This window comes from Rana temporaria, chromosome 1, assembly GCF_905171775.1.
Source record: "Rana temporaria chromosome 1, aRanTem1.1, whole genome shotgun sequence".
In the NCBI taxonomy this organism is placed as follows: domain Eukaryota; kingdom Metazoa; phylum Chordata; class Amphibia; order Anura; family Ranidae; genus Rana; species Rana temporaria.
The window spans coordinates 453,047,768-453,062,625 of record NC_053489.1 but is presented as its reverse complement, the minus strand read 5'-3'; the positions used below and the strand labels follow the sequence as shown (position 1 = coordinate 453,062,625).

At 41.7% G+C, this 14,858-nt stretch overlaps 1 protein-coding gene across 1 annotated transcript in view; it reads left to right on the top strand.

Annotated features, from left to right (window-relative positions):
- The first annotated feature begins 1,040 nt into the window (after positions 1–1,040).
- G3BP2 (G3BP stress granule assembly factor 2) overlaps positions 1,041–14,858 on the top strand; it is a 43,968-nt gene continuing 30,150 nt past the window's right edge. The window contains 3 exon segments of the mRNA XM_040327753.1: positions 1,041–1,323; positions 13,186–13,304; positions 14,554–14,635. Coding sequence (XP_040183687.1) covers positions 13,210–13,304; positions 14,554–14,635 — 177 coding nt within the window. The 5' untranslated portion in view covers positions 1,041–1,323; positions 13,186–13,209.

Sequence of the window (14,858 nt, the reverse complement as noted above, 5' to 3'; positions counted from 1 at the left end):
TCCTAGTGTGAACTGGCCATTAAAAAATGGACCTGAACGGACACAGATATAGGCAGATGTGCAGGGACCGCCCTGTTAGATCTCCGCTCTCCCCTTTGGGGGGATCGGATGAACACGGACCGTCTGTCCGTGTTCACCCGATCCACTCTGCAGACGGACGGAAAAATAGGATTTCCTTTGTTTGCAGAATCGGACCATAGCGGGGACCGATGAGATTGGGTGTCAGCGAATGTTCATCCACTGACACCCGCTATCCCATAGGGATTAATGTATGTCCGTATTTCATCCAAAAACGGATGGATGAAATACGAACATACTGTCCGTACGTGTGAAAGGGCCCTAAGAGTGTAAATTTGCTGTCCCTTCAGCCATTAATGTCTAAACAAAAGGAAAGCAAAAAGAAGGAGAGAGAAGCGCCAAGCCAATCTTTTAACCACTTGACAACTGGGCACTTAAACACCCTTAATAACCAGACCAATTTTCAGCTTTCGGTGCTTTGAACAGGAGGAAAGGAGAGAGAACTGTGTTGTCCCTGTGGAACCCCAATATTGCTGATCACCTAATATGACACACAGTCTTGCAAACTGGCAGTAGAATGCATTTACGCTCAGCGCCATTGTGCATAAACCTGCATACCTATGCGACATTAGACGCATTGTTTCTGCCCAGGTCTGACAGAGAAAATGTAGACTATTTTGAGTATAAATTCAAATGCCTGCGTGCATGGGGTCTATTTTGCTTCTTCGTTGTTTTCTGTGCTCTGGTAGTGATTATTTTGCACACCTCATTAATAAAATACTACTTGTAATCATATTCACATAGACTCTGTGCAGACACATAATAAACACAACAACACTGAATGACATATTCGTTAAACACAGCCGAAGTGTGAGTACAATTGATAATTTGATATACCCCACATTCATGCATTGTGCTGTTAGCAGCACTAATAGAAATAAAGCTTTTGAAAATGAAAAAAAAAAAAAAGGAAATCAACAACAAACAAGCAGACTGGTTGCCCCGCCCCACAGCGCGGGGACGTTGAGGAAGGCGTGGCCACCCGTTACATTGAGTTGGTTGCGGAGCACGCACACGCGCGAAGGGTGCTGAGGTTTGATCTCGCGGACTCCGCGCCAGTGACCGAATGCTGCGTCACTCGGGTGACGTCAAGAGCAAGAAGCCATAATCCCGCCCTGCAGCTGCCGCCCGTAGCCCGAGGGGTGATCACAACAACGACAACATTGTGTCGCCGTCGTCGTTGCACGGGGCCCGGGGCTCCTCCTGTGTCCGGGCATTTCGGCCGTCTCGCCGGCTCTGGTTGAGGTGAGTGCGACATTGGAGGGCCTTGTGGGCGCCGTGCGGGCTCCTTTGCCTGGGAGGGAGGGGGGGATGGGTATTGTGTGATATCCTGAGGCAGGTAAGTCTCGTCCCCCCACATAGAGAGCGCTTTGAGCAGGCCAGGAAGTGACATGGGCCCCTCTCTCCTTAGTAATGAAGGGAGAGCTGCAAACAATAGGCAAGGCACGGCTTCCTAATGAGCTTTTTGTTGCTGGGTAGTTGGAGTCGCTATCATACGTAAGGCTCAGCTCATAAACAGCAAAGTATATCTGTAGGCCAAGCTTCTTCTTTACAATGAAATAGGGGAAGGTTTGTCCCACTCCTCCTCAGGTTTTTATAGGTTCAGGTGTCCCCATTGGGGAGAGTCACCCTCTCTATAGTGATGGTGACCTCTGTCGCACCTAGAGAAGCAGCCAAAACAAGAGTTTAACCATTTCCCTACTGCCTGCCTGTTAATGTCCTGCAGGCTGGTGTAGGCAAAGCGTCGTACCCGTACTCCTGGGTTTAGGGCGGGCACATGCTTGCCCCCAGCCAGAACCTGCTATGATGGTACACAGCGGGAGCGTGTTCGCCACATCTGGCCAATGATTCACGTTCTAAAACCTGCTTACTGGCTGTGACTAATATACATATAGCACTGATTACTGTATTAGAGCTTGTTCACACCACAAAAACGCACTCCGAATCCATTTCGCAATGCGTTTCTGCATGCATTCCAGATTCATTTCCATTGTACTGTCTGGTGCCTTTTTAAAGCACTCCAGATGAGTCTTACCACGTTACAGTCCAGTGCAGGAAAAATGCAGACTGTTCTACCCTATATTTTATTTTTTTCTTCTTCCTGGAACTGGAAAGCCCTGGAACTGACTGCACTGGTGTGAACTATGCCATTGGAAAGCATATAACCGACTTTCAGTGCGTTTTTTGATCCAAAAATCAAATGCACTGGACTGCATTTGGTGTGAACTGGCCCTTCGTGTCACTGGTGATGGCAGATAGTCTCCCACCCCTCCCTCAGGCCGGGTTCGCACCTATGCGAATTGGTTGCGGCTTAAACCGCATCCAATTCGCATAACATTATAAAATACTTTGATTTTAATGAGGCTGGTTCACATATGTGCGATGCATTCGCACTGCGCATTGCCGAAAAAACGCGTGCGTTTTCTAGGCATTGCGGTGCGGCTCAGGTGCAAATTCAGGCCCATTATCTTCTATGGGCACGCATCTGATTTGCACATGTGTTGATTTCTCTCATTCAGCTCAATACAATTCCCCCCCCCCTCCCAGGTCTCCAAATTCAGCAGATCAGCTCTGTTTTAGATGCGAACAGTTGTCTTATCTCTCTGCAGAGATAAGAGAGCTGAAATTCGCACTGCACAAGTGTGAATCTGGCCGCAGAGTGAGTAAGTGTCAGATTGCCCGCCACACTAATGCAGTCCCAACTGCCTTTCGCAGTGGTTTACTAAAAAATCTCCGTGTCATGGGATGCCTTTGGCTGAAACCAATGTTTAGGGTTGAAAAAAAAAATATATATATATATATATATATATATATATATATATATATATATATATATATATATATATATATATATATATATATATGTGCCCACAGTTTGCGCAGCGCTTAACAAAATGAAGGCAGACATTAGTTGCATTTCAATTCGATTCAAGAGGAATCAGAGGGCCATGCTCGTTCGAGCTTGCAATTTTTTATTTATTTTTTGCCTACATGGCCACATTTATAAACGGGGAACGCTGTTGCCATGGGATGCCAAGAGAAAGGGGAGCAGTAGGCCCCAACTCAGGCTTTCCACAAAGGGATACGTCACACCATGAGCCAGGACAAGGAAATCTGGGCTTACCAGATGTGGTGGGCTGGTTAGCTAAATTCCAGAGCACCGAAATATTGAGGCAGTAGTTTCAATTACCGTATATACTTGAAGCAATATTAACAGAAAGGCATAGATAACCCAATAGATGGGTCAACAGGGTCTCCAATTAAAATAAGTTTGGGTTTTAGTTATTTTTTTATTCATACTTGCCTCGGATGGAGCATCAGACCAATGCTGCAGCTTTCCCCCACTGTCTCTGCACTGAGAACTGAGCCACTAAACACTGTTGATGGCTCGGTTCTCACTCCTCCCCGAGAGGAAAGCTTCTGACTATCAGTCAGCGTCTTTCCTCTCTGCTTCTCCACGCTCATTGGAGCAATGAGCTGTGGAGGGGCGGGGAGAGGCTGTCTCAGCGGCTCGCTGAGACTGCCATCAATCAGGGCAGCTGGTGGATCCAGACTTGGAAGTCAGGATGACGCGCTGCCCCGACTGATGGCAGTGACGTCAGCGCAGAGCAGACGTCAGACCACGATCTGCTGAAAACGGATCACAGAAGTGTCAAACGAGGTGAAGCTCGGGCTGGACTTCTTCTTTGACCACTGGGCACTTAAACCCCCTTAATAACCAGACCAATTTTCAGCTTTCGGTGCTCTCACATTTTGAATGACAATGTCATACAACACTGTACCCATATGAAATTTTCTTAATTTTTTTCATACAAATAGCTTTCTTTTGGTGGTACTTAATCACTGTTGGGTTTTTTATTTTTTTGCGCTTTAAGAGAAAAAGACTGAAATTTCAGTAAAAAAATGATTTGTTATTTTTCTGTTATAAAATTTAGCAAATTGGTATTTTTTCTTCATAAATTTTGGCCAAAATTTATACTGCTACATATATTTGGTAAAAATAAGTACACATTGGTGTATATTATTTGGTCTTTGTGAAAGTTAGTCCACAAGCTATGGTGCCAATATCTGAAAATTGATCACACCTGAAATACTGACGACCCTAACAAGCCAGAAAAGTACAAATACCCCCCAAACGACCCCTTTTTGGAAAGAAGACATTCCAAGGTATTTAGAAAGAGGCATGGTGAGTTTTTTGAAGTTTTAATTTTTTCCCACAATTCTTTGCAAAATCAAGATTTTTTTTTCTCAATTTTCATATTAGCAGGTTATTTCTCACACACAGCATATGCATACCACAAATTACACCCCAAAACACATTCTGCTATTCCTCCCGAGTATGGCGATACCACATGTGTGAGACTTTTACACAGCGTGCCACATACAAGGCCCAACATGCAGGGAGCGCCTTCGGGCGTCCTGGAGCACCCAGACCAATTCTGACATTTCTCTCCTACATGGAAAAATCATCATTTATTTGCTAGAAAATTACATAGAACCCCAAAATATTATATATGTGTTTTTTTTAGCAAAGACCTTAGAGAATACAATGGTGGTCATTGCAACTTTTTATCTCGCACTGTATTTGTGCAGGAATTTTTCTAACGTGTTTTTTTTTTTTTTACAAAAAACAGTTTTGTGCTTAAAAAAAAAACAAATCAGTAAAGTTAGCCCAATGTTTTTGCATAATGTGAAAGATGAAGTTACACCAAGTAAAACTATACCCAACATGTCACCTTTCAAAATTGCACACTCGTGCAATGGCGCCAAACTTCGCTACCTAACCACTTCAGCCCCGGACCATTTTGCTGGTCAATGACCGGGCCACTTTTTGCGATTCGGCACTGCGTCGCTTTAACTGACAATTGCGCGGTCGTGCAACGTGGCTCCCAAACAAAATTAACGTAATTTTTTCCCCACAAATAGAGCTTTCTTTTGGTGGTATTTGATCACCTCTGCGGTTTTAATTTTTTCAGCTATAAACAAAAATATAGCTATCATTTTGAAAAAAATTATATTTTTTTGCTGTAATAAATATCCCCCAAAATATAAAAAAAAAATTTCCTCAGTTTAGGCCGATATGTATTCTTCTAATATATTCTAATATATTCTAACATATTTATTTATATATATATATATATATATATATATATATATATATAGTGATTTTTATTGGTACTGTGACCTTATGGCGGACACTTTTTACACATTTTTGGGATTATTGGCATTTTTGTAGCGATCAGTGCTATAAAAATGCATTGATTACTGTAAAAATGACACTGGCAGGGAAGGGGTTAACACTAGGGGGCGAGGAAGGGGTTAATTATGTTCCCTAGGTGTGTTCTAAATGAAGGGGGTGGGGGAATGACTTGGGGAAATGACAGATCGCTGTTCATACATTGTATGAACAGCGAACAGTCATTTCTCCCCCTGTAACGAGCGATCGCGGGTGCCCGGCGGTTATCTCGCCCGCCGGACACGCACGTCGGCACCAGGGGGCGCGCACCTGCCCCTAATGGCTGAAATGCGAAATGATGTATACCTACGTGATTTCGCGCAGCCGAGCCGCCGCCGTATAACTGCGGCGGCTGGTCGGCTAGTGGTTAAAAATCCCCATAGGCGACGCTTTAAATATTTTTACTGGTTATATGTTTTTAGTTACAGAGCAGGTCTAGGCTAAAAATTATTGCTTTCGCTCTAACGTTCGCAGAGATACCTCACATGTGTGGTTTGAATACCGTTTTCATATGTGGGCAGAGCTTGCGTATGTTTCTGCATGTGAGCACACAGGGGCGCTTTAAAAAAAAAATATATTTTATTGTTCATTTTACTTTATTTTTAGTTTGACACGTTTTTCCGCAAAAAATAAAAAATTTTGCTCAGCTTTTATTCCTATTACAAAAAATGTAAACATCCCTTGTAATGGGAATATGGCATGACGGGTCCTTTTTACAGTGAGATGTGGGGTCAATAAGACCCCACATCTCACACTAGGCTGGGAAGACTGAAATAAAATAAAATGAAAAAAACAATCCTGGCTTCGATCGTAGCGTTTGAGTCGGTAGAAGCAGGAGGGGGGGGCGTATTGCAGGGTTTTGCACAGTATTGTGTATTGCAAAGTATTGGGCAGGGATGGCTGATCGATCATGGAGGGATGGATGGCTGGATCTGTGACTGCAATTGTCACAGATCCAGCCCACAGCAATGCTGCTGCCTCTGCTCTCGCCCCTCTCCTCTCACACTGTACCGATTGGCGCGCCAAGGGGCGGGGCCGAGTGATACAGCGAGTGGCCATAGCCGCTCACTGCTCACTGTATCACAGGAACGCGCCCGCAAGGACTCTCCACCATGCGAGCTCTCTCGCATGAATGTGCCGAGTTCTTGCGGGGAGGACCAGAGACAGCCGCCGAGGGACCCCAGAAGAGGTGGATCGGGGCCACTCTGTGCAAAACGAACTGCACAGTGGAGGTAAGTATAACATGTTTGTTATTTTAAAGGAATACAATTGTGTTCTTTATTAACCCTTTAAGCAACCGCCCTGTAGCCGTACTTTGGCAATGGTTAAAGTTAACTGGTTAAAGAGGAATTAAACCCTCTGAAGAAAAAATAATATAAAAATACACTCTGCAAGACAAAAGGATAATGAGCTAGTATGCATAGCATACTGGCTCATTATGAATTACTTACCTGAGATCGAAGCCCCCGCAGGGCTCCTCGCCACCGTCTCTTCCGTGTATCTATGTCATGATCGTTCTCACTAATGGCACGCTCAGTGTGCCTGCGCCGTTGTCTACGGCGTCCATGCGCCGTAGACATTGGTGCAGTTTTTTTTGCAAATATCTCCTTCACCCGTGTAGGACAGGGTGTCAAACTCAATTTCATTGTGGGCCGCATCAGCATTATGATTTCCCTCAGAAGGGCCAGTTCTATCTGTAAGATTAGATGTCCAGTGTATCCCCTCCCCTTTACATTAGATGTTAAGAGCCACCCCACTATCAGAAGTTGAGTCCCCCACTCTCCCTTACATCACAGTGCACCCCCCTTTCCTTATGCTGCTGCTGGGAAGAAGCTGGATGCATTGATTAAAAGCAGAAAGTAAGGGTATTGAGGAGGGCCACATGAAATGGCCTGGAGGGCCGGATTCGGCCCGTGGGCCTTGTTTGACACCTGTGGTGTAGGAGATATTTCTTGCACCTACAGGCAAGCCTTAATCTAGGTTTATCTGTGGGTCAAAGTGGTCTGTAAGGGTTTACAACCACCATCCGGTATCGGTAAGTAGACCAGCTGCTTTCCAGAGCATCCAGACCTATGCAGATAAGGCAGTGTCTAGTTACTGACATACTGAAAATATAATATATATATATGTTCTCTCTAAGACACTGTTGACCCATCTATTGAGATTGATATCTATGCCTTTCTGTTGATATTGCATCAATTATATAATTGAAACTACTGCCTCAATATTTCGGTGCTCTGTAATTTAGCTAACCAGCCCACCACATCTGGTAAGCCCAGATTTCCTTGTCCTGGCTCATGGTGTGATGTTTCCCTTTCGGGTGAGGCCTTTTGTGGGGAGCCCAAGCGGTGTACGAGGATGGCTGCCGGGGCTTTGATCTGAGGTGAGTATTGCATAATGAGCTAGTATAAGCATACTAGCTCATTATGCTGTTGTCTTGCAGGTGGTGTTTTTTTTTTTTTTAAGCGTTTACAAGCACTTTACAACTTACCCCTGAAGAAGAGGGAATTACGCAATCTCGAAACGCATTGGACACACTCTGATCTTGTTTGTACCGTTGACAGAGAATTGTGGTTATTCTTTCATCATTTTGTATACTGTTTACGGTAACTATCAATTTATATAGGTTTTTTTAATTATGCACCAAAACCTTTTAATATTTCCAATGAACTTTTTACACTATCACAACTTGCCTCCTCAGAGTTCATGCCCTACAAAGTCCCATTAAAGCAGTGGTTCTCAACTTTCTAGTGCCGTGACCCCTTGATTAAACTTCCCAAGTTGTGGGGACCCCCAACAGTAAAATTATTTTCACAGCGTGGGTTGTCGGCAGCCAAGGGAAGACAAGTAATTTGCACCCCTAACCCACGGACATTTAGCTCTCCCCGAGTCCTGTCCACTCGTACAGTATTAAAACCCTTATGGTACATTTTAGGATGTACCCCTCTTTCTCTTTGTTCTCCTTTCTTTCCCTTTCATCATACTCTTTCCTAGTTCCTTGTTTTTTTTTCCCCATCCCTCTCTCTAACTGTCTTTCTTGCTCTCACCCTTTTTTTCCTTTCTTCCCTATTTCTTTGTTCCTCCCCTTTTATCAGCTCCCTTCCTGGGAGAACAGCGCGGGCTTCAGAACAGTCCAGGGATTTGGTGACCCCTGGCAAATCATAATTTTGACCCCCGAGGGGGTCCTGATCCCCAGGTTGAGAACCACTGCATTAGAGGATTTTCTTTGTCCAATTGGTTAACATGGGATGTGAAATGCTCTCCTAACACCTTTTCACAGCAAGCAGCATCTTTAATCACTTTTATTGTTACAAGGAATGTAAATATCCCATGTGACAGGTATGCTTTTACGGAGAGATCTGTTCTCTCTACCCCAGATCTCACCTGCCCTTAAAAAGCATTGTGGCAAGCAATTGATTTTGATCCAATCCAATGTTTGTTGGGCTCTTTGATCAGACGGCTAGAAGCGCTAGCTGGTTGATTGGGGGGGGGGGGATCTCAGTAAAGCCGCGGAACAGGGAGGGAAAGTCCCCTCTTGTATAAGCAATACCGTTATTGGTTAAAGCGGGGGTTCACCCAAAAATAAATTTTTAACATGACAATCGCTGTTTTTTTTCCCGTACATGCCGTATTTTCACCGCCGCTTCTAGGTATGTCTTCTGCGGACTGGGAGTTCCTAATTTGATTGACAGGCTCCGACCGTCGCATACAGCGCGTCACGAGTTGCCGAAAGAAGCCGAACATCGGTGCAGCTCTATACGGCGCCTGCAACACAGACATTCGGCTGCTTTCGGCAAATCGTGACGCGCTGTATGCGACGGTCGGAAGCCTGTCAATCAATTAGGAACTCCCAGTCCCGCAGAAGACATACCCGGGGAAGCGGCGGTGAAAATACGTATGTACGGGATAAAAAAAAAAACAGCCGATTGTCATTAGGACAACTCGGCTAAATGTAATGTTAAAAATTTATTTTTTTGGGTGAACCTCCGCTTTAACTGCTAGGATTGCTTTTACCAGAGAGCCAACCATTGGCTGTAAACTGTACTGGAATGATGCTTGTAGGTTGCTTTCAGTTTTTGTGTTCTTTCTCTTATTTCCTGTCCTGTGGACAGGGAGTAAGTGGTTATCATTCTAATGTAAGCGATATCCTCTCTTGGACAGTTATCCTGTTTTGTGGCCAGTGATGGCAGCGGTTATTGCGTGACAATAAATCCACACCAGGGGGACTTTATTTATTTTTTTAAGTATTTGTCTCTCTGCCTATGTCTTTTGGTACACTACACTTTTTACCCTGTAAGGCTTTCAACTACTAAATTACTGCATAACTTAAAAAACAGAAAACTCGTACAGTGTTTTTTCTTTTTTTAGTATTTTTTTTTTTTTTTTTGTGAATGCCAAACCACTTTTAAAAAGTGTGTGGTATTCGTACCGCTTACTCAGATGCGGTAAGATGCTGCTTTGTGAATGGAGCCCATTGTGACTGAAGTACGCTGGAGTGTAAAAAATGATTGGTGCCAAAGTTTGCTGTATAGGCACTAATTGAAAGTTGAGTTAAAAAGTTCTTCCATAGTTCTAAAAGGGAACCAACGTGCAAATTGATTCAGCCCTCATTCTCACTTGGTTGTTTTCAACTACAAATCTTCCCCTTTTTTTTTTTTTGCTGGTTTGAAAACCCAGCAGTGGAGCTCATCTGACTCTGGCAATAAAGGTTGGCTGCTGGACTGCAGAGTTGTTTCAGAGAACAAAGGAAAACTGAAACCTTTTTGGTTTCTAGCTAGTTGTGCAGTAGAATTCAGAAACGGTAGAGATCGTTTCAAGGTGTTTATTGCATGTGAATAGAATTCAGTTTTATGGGTTTCCCTTTTATTTTCTGTTTATTCAGAAATTAATAGTTATGATCTTTCAGAAAATTGTAAGAAATTCACTTTATTATATACAAGCTATGGTCTGTTTGTAGTAGTAGTAGTAGTAGTAGTAGTAGGTCCTCACTAATGCCACGCTCTGTGTGCCTGTACTGTTATATAGATGGTAGTGGCCTTTAACCTCTTCAGCTCCGGGAGGTTTACCTCCCTTCCCGACCAGGCAATTTTTTGCAATACGGCACTGCGTTGCTTTAACTGACAATTGGTCGTTCGACTTTGTATCCAAAGTTTTTTTTTTTGCGCAATAAGCAAAAAGACCAACAATTTTTAGATTTTTTTTTTTACTTTCTGCTATAAAACATCCAATAAAAAATGTAAAACTAATTTATTCTTCAATTAAGGCCAATATTCATTCTGCTACATATTTTTGGTAAAAAAAAATCCCAGTAAGCATATAGTGTTTGGTTAGTGCAAAAGTTGTATCATCTGCAAACTATGCAATTTTTTTTATCTTGTAATGGTAACTTGTAGCGGGACTGTGATATTGTGGCGGACTAATTGTACACCAAGTGACACTTTTGGGGACCAGTGACCCTAATGCAGTGATCAGTGCTAAATATGCACTGTAACTGTACTAATGACTCTGGCAGGGAAGTGGTTAACAGGGGCAATCAAAGGGTTTAATGTGTTCCCTGGGAGTGCTTTTTACAGGTGGGGAGGGGGGGGGGTACACTTGTACTGTAAGACAGAGATCCTTGTTTCTGCAGAATGCACAAGATCTGTTTTCTGTCACAGAATGGTGAATTATCCATGTTTACATAGGCAGGCCGCTGTTCTGTCTCAAAAATGATTGGAGGGTCCCAGTGGACAATCGGATCCACCGGACTGTGTCCCTATCAAAGTGGGAGCTGGTCACGTGGCGGCGGGCGACCCAGGAAATTATATATATATATTTATATGGTGTATGTATGTATGAATGTATATATATATATAATGTGTGTATGTATGTATGTATGTGTATATTATAATGGTGTATGTATGTATGTATGTATGTATGTATATTATATGTGTATATGTATATGTATATTATTATGTATATATATATATGTATATATATATATATATAATATATATATATATTATATATATATATATATATATATAATATATAATATACTATATATATATATATTGTGTGTAATGTATGTGTGTGTATATATATATATATATATATATATATATATATATATATATATATAATATATATATATTTGTGTATGTGTATATTTTGTATATGTGTCTGGAAGAGGTAAGGTATTTCCAATTCTGCGACCTAAGATACACCCCCATAACCACCACATTGTGTTTGGAAGGCAGTCAACCAACATACAGAAAAACCTTGGATTGCGAGCATAGTTCGTTCCAGAGACATGCTTATACTCGAAAGCACTTGTATATCAAGTGAATTTCCCATTCATTCTTAAGTATTTCTGTTTATAGTCCAAAATAAAAAGATTATAGCAATGTGATAAGTTGTGTAACCATAAAATGTCCATCCAGAATGACAACCTCCAAGGGATTAGAAGCAGAATCCAGCAGGAGCTACAGAGTATAAAAGAGGAGAGGCGTCTCTAAGTGTAGCAATATGGTTACGTTTAATGAAGGTACAACATTTAGCAACTCGCATGCTTGATTATTAAGAGGCACATCCAAGTATGCAGGCATCCGGGATAAAGCTGTCCATATAGACCATCCTCCTCACCGCAGACAGGAAGACTACCCTGCAATAGAGCGATCTGAAAGCGAGCGCAGCGTGGAATGGAGGAGGTTGATGGCAGTGCCTAAGACGGCTATGTGGACAGTTTTACCCCAAATGCCTGCAATATGCCTCTTTTAATCATCAACCATGCGAGTTGCTAAATGTTGTACCTTCTTTAAAAATAACCATATTGCTACACATGGAGGCGCCTCTTTTAATTTTTTATTTTTTTTTATACCAAGGTATGACATGACGCTACTTATCAAGGCATGACTTGTTTATCAAGTTAAAAAGGAAATTTTTTTGCTTGTCTTGCAAAACGCTCTCAAACCGAAATACACTCAAACCAAGTTGTTTCTGTATATACAATATGTGATATGTAGACCCAGCACTGTATGATCAAGACATGATCAATCCGTTGTCCTTAACCCCCAATATTTGGGACTGTGAGCGTTTACTACTACAGAAATTGCATTTAAACTAACGTTTGCGTGAAATCAATTGAAAGTGCAATGTTCATACAGTGCCAGCACATTTAATAGGGTGAATGGTCTGTTTATTTGTCGTGAGCTCAACAGGTTAAATGGGTTCCTTATGCATGTTGTTATGGAGAGATAACCAGGAGAGATCCAAAGTGTAATTCCGTTTTATTTAAAAGAAAATTAAACTCTTGCAAACAATTTTCTTAAATACAAGCATGACACTGCTTTGGTACTTGATATCCATAGTCTGGTGCTCCAAGTGCCGGATGTGACGTCACCCGAAGTTCCTGCCTGCCTTGGGCATTTCTCTCTGCCCAGGAAGTGTGAAAGGCTAGTGATTCCGGTAGTGGGTTTGCCAATTATACTGTTACTCCTCCTACTCCCATACTTCTTCCTACTACACCCCAATCTCCCAATATTTACATTATGCACCACGGTTAAAAAAAAAAGCATTTTATTTTTCTCCTGCATTGGTACATATTCAAAATTGGCTGCAGTAATGCAGTGTGACCTAATGCATGGGGAAAATGTATTGAGGTGTGAAAGGGCTTTAAAGGTGGCCCTGCTTAAAGGGGTTGTAAAACCTTGTGTTTTTTCACCTTAATGCATCCTATGCGATCCCTCTGTTGTCATTAGCCAGCATTGAGGAGAGGGTGGGACAGAACCAGTTTGGAAGGAATAGTATTCCTATGTATATCATGACAGGTTTGCTTTTAGATTCTGTAATTGCCTATAATGCAGCTTTTTTTTTTGTTTTCTCCATGGCAGAATATCACTTCCTGTACCAAAGAAATGGTGATGGAGAAGCCAAGTCCCCTGCTTGTAGGGCGGGAGTTCGTCAGGCAGTACTATACTCTGTTGAATAAAGCTCCAGACTTTTTGCACAGGTAAATCTTACTTTTCTTTTTTTGTGCTTGAAAGTAGTGATTTCTTGTATAGCAAAGTTCAACAAGGTCTTTGTTGTAACCTCTCAACATATTAAGTGCTAGCTTTGTAAACCAACGGTAGGCTTATTCAGAAAGGATGCAAATATAAATGTTCTTTGGTGACTTGTCTGTGAAGGTTTTCATTCATGTAACAGTTCATGGTTGCACTTTTTTTTATATTCTAATTTCTAGTAGCCAGGGGGGGAGCACCAAAAAACAAAGGTGTGAACCCAGGCCTGAGATGTTTAACATAATGAGGTTAAAAAAACAAATAAGTACAAAAAGAGCAAATCGCTACTGTAAGGGGTTAATTTTTTTTATGTGGGACAGTGAAAGTAATATTTACAGTAGAGATTTGCTTTTTTGTACTATAATGGGCTAATTTTAGTTTTTTTTTAACCCCATTATGTTACTGGCAGATTAATCGATTATGAAAATTGTAATCAATTAATTTCATAATCGATTAGTTGTTTCGGCCCTACTATATTCTTTGTTTGTCATCCGTTGGTTGTCTTTAGTGCTTAAAGGGGTTATAAAGACAAAAATATTTTCCTCTTAAATTAAAGTCCGACAGTAGCTGATAAAGTAAAAAGTAATGTTTTGCATTATAACTAGTTTGATACCTGTTAAAATCGAGCTGTTTTATTCACCTCTGTCACTCCTGAATCATTATTCTCGCTGACTTCCTGGTTTGCGGTGCGCATTCATTCTTGCTACGTCAGGGCCTAATAGGAACTACAGTTCCCATTAGGCTTAGCCTCCATGCCTGTGAGGGATAAGAGAGCATCTTCACGCAGGGATGTAGTCATAGGGAGGGGGTGAGCACATTCTGCTTTCCACCATGCAAAACGGCTCAGATGCTGGTGGAAAGCAAGAAGAGGAGTGACAGGAAATGGCATTTTCAAACCTGGATTACTGTTATTTGGAGGTCAAAAGGAAAAACGAAGTAAGTGATATTTAAATGCTCTAGCTTACAGCAATCAATTGATCTAATAAAAAACAAACCTTTAGTGTTCCTTTAATACTGAGGTGATTGTTTGTTTTTGTTTTTTTATTACTATTATTATTATTGTGGAAGATGGATTTCCTGTTTTTAGGTAGGTGGACCGCTTCTACTTTGCTCGTTTGGCCTTCTGACAGCAAATACTGGCATGTATACTCAACTATTGGTTGTAGGAAAATGTGTGGTTTTTTTTTTTTTTTTTTTTAGGTTTTATGGAAGAAATTCTTCCTATGTGCATGGAGGATTGGATGTCAGTGGGAAGCCCCAAGAAGCTGTGTATGGACAAGCGGTATGTCTCAAACTACTGCATCTGTTCTTCCTTCTGTCATTTGCTTAGTTTAGTTTAATGGTTTTCCTGTTTGTTTCATAATGTGGAATTTTCCAAACCAGTCTACGTCTACACAGATCACTAAGGTGATTCTGTAAAAAGGTTACCGGTTAATGTACCTGTGCACATTCAAAGTGTGCACATTAAAGTGTAACTCCACTTTCGTGGGGTGAAAAAAAGTAAA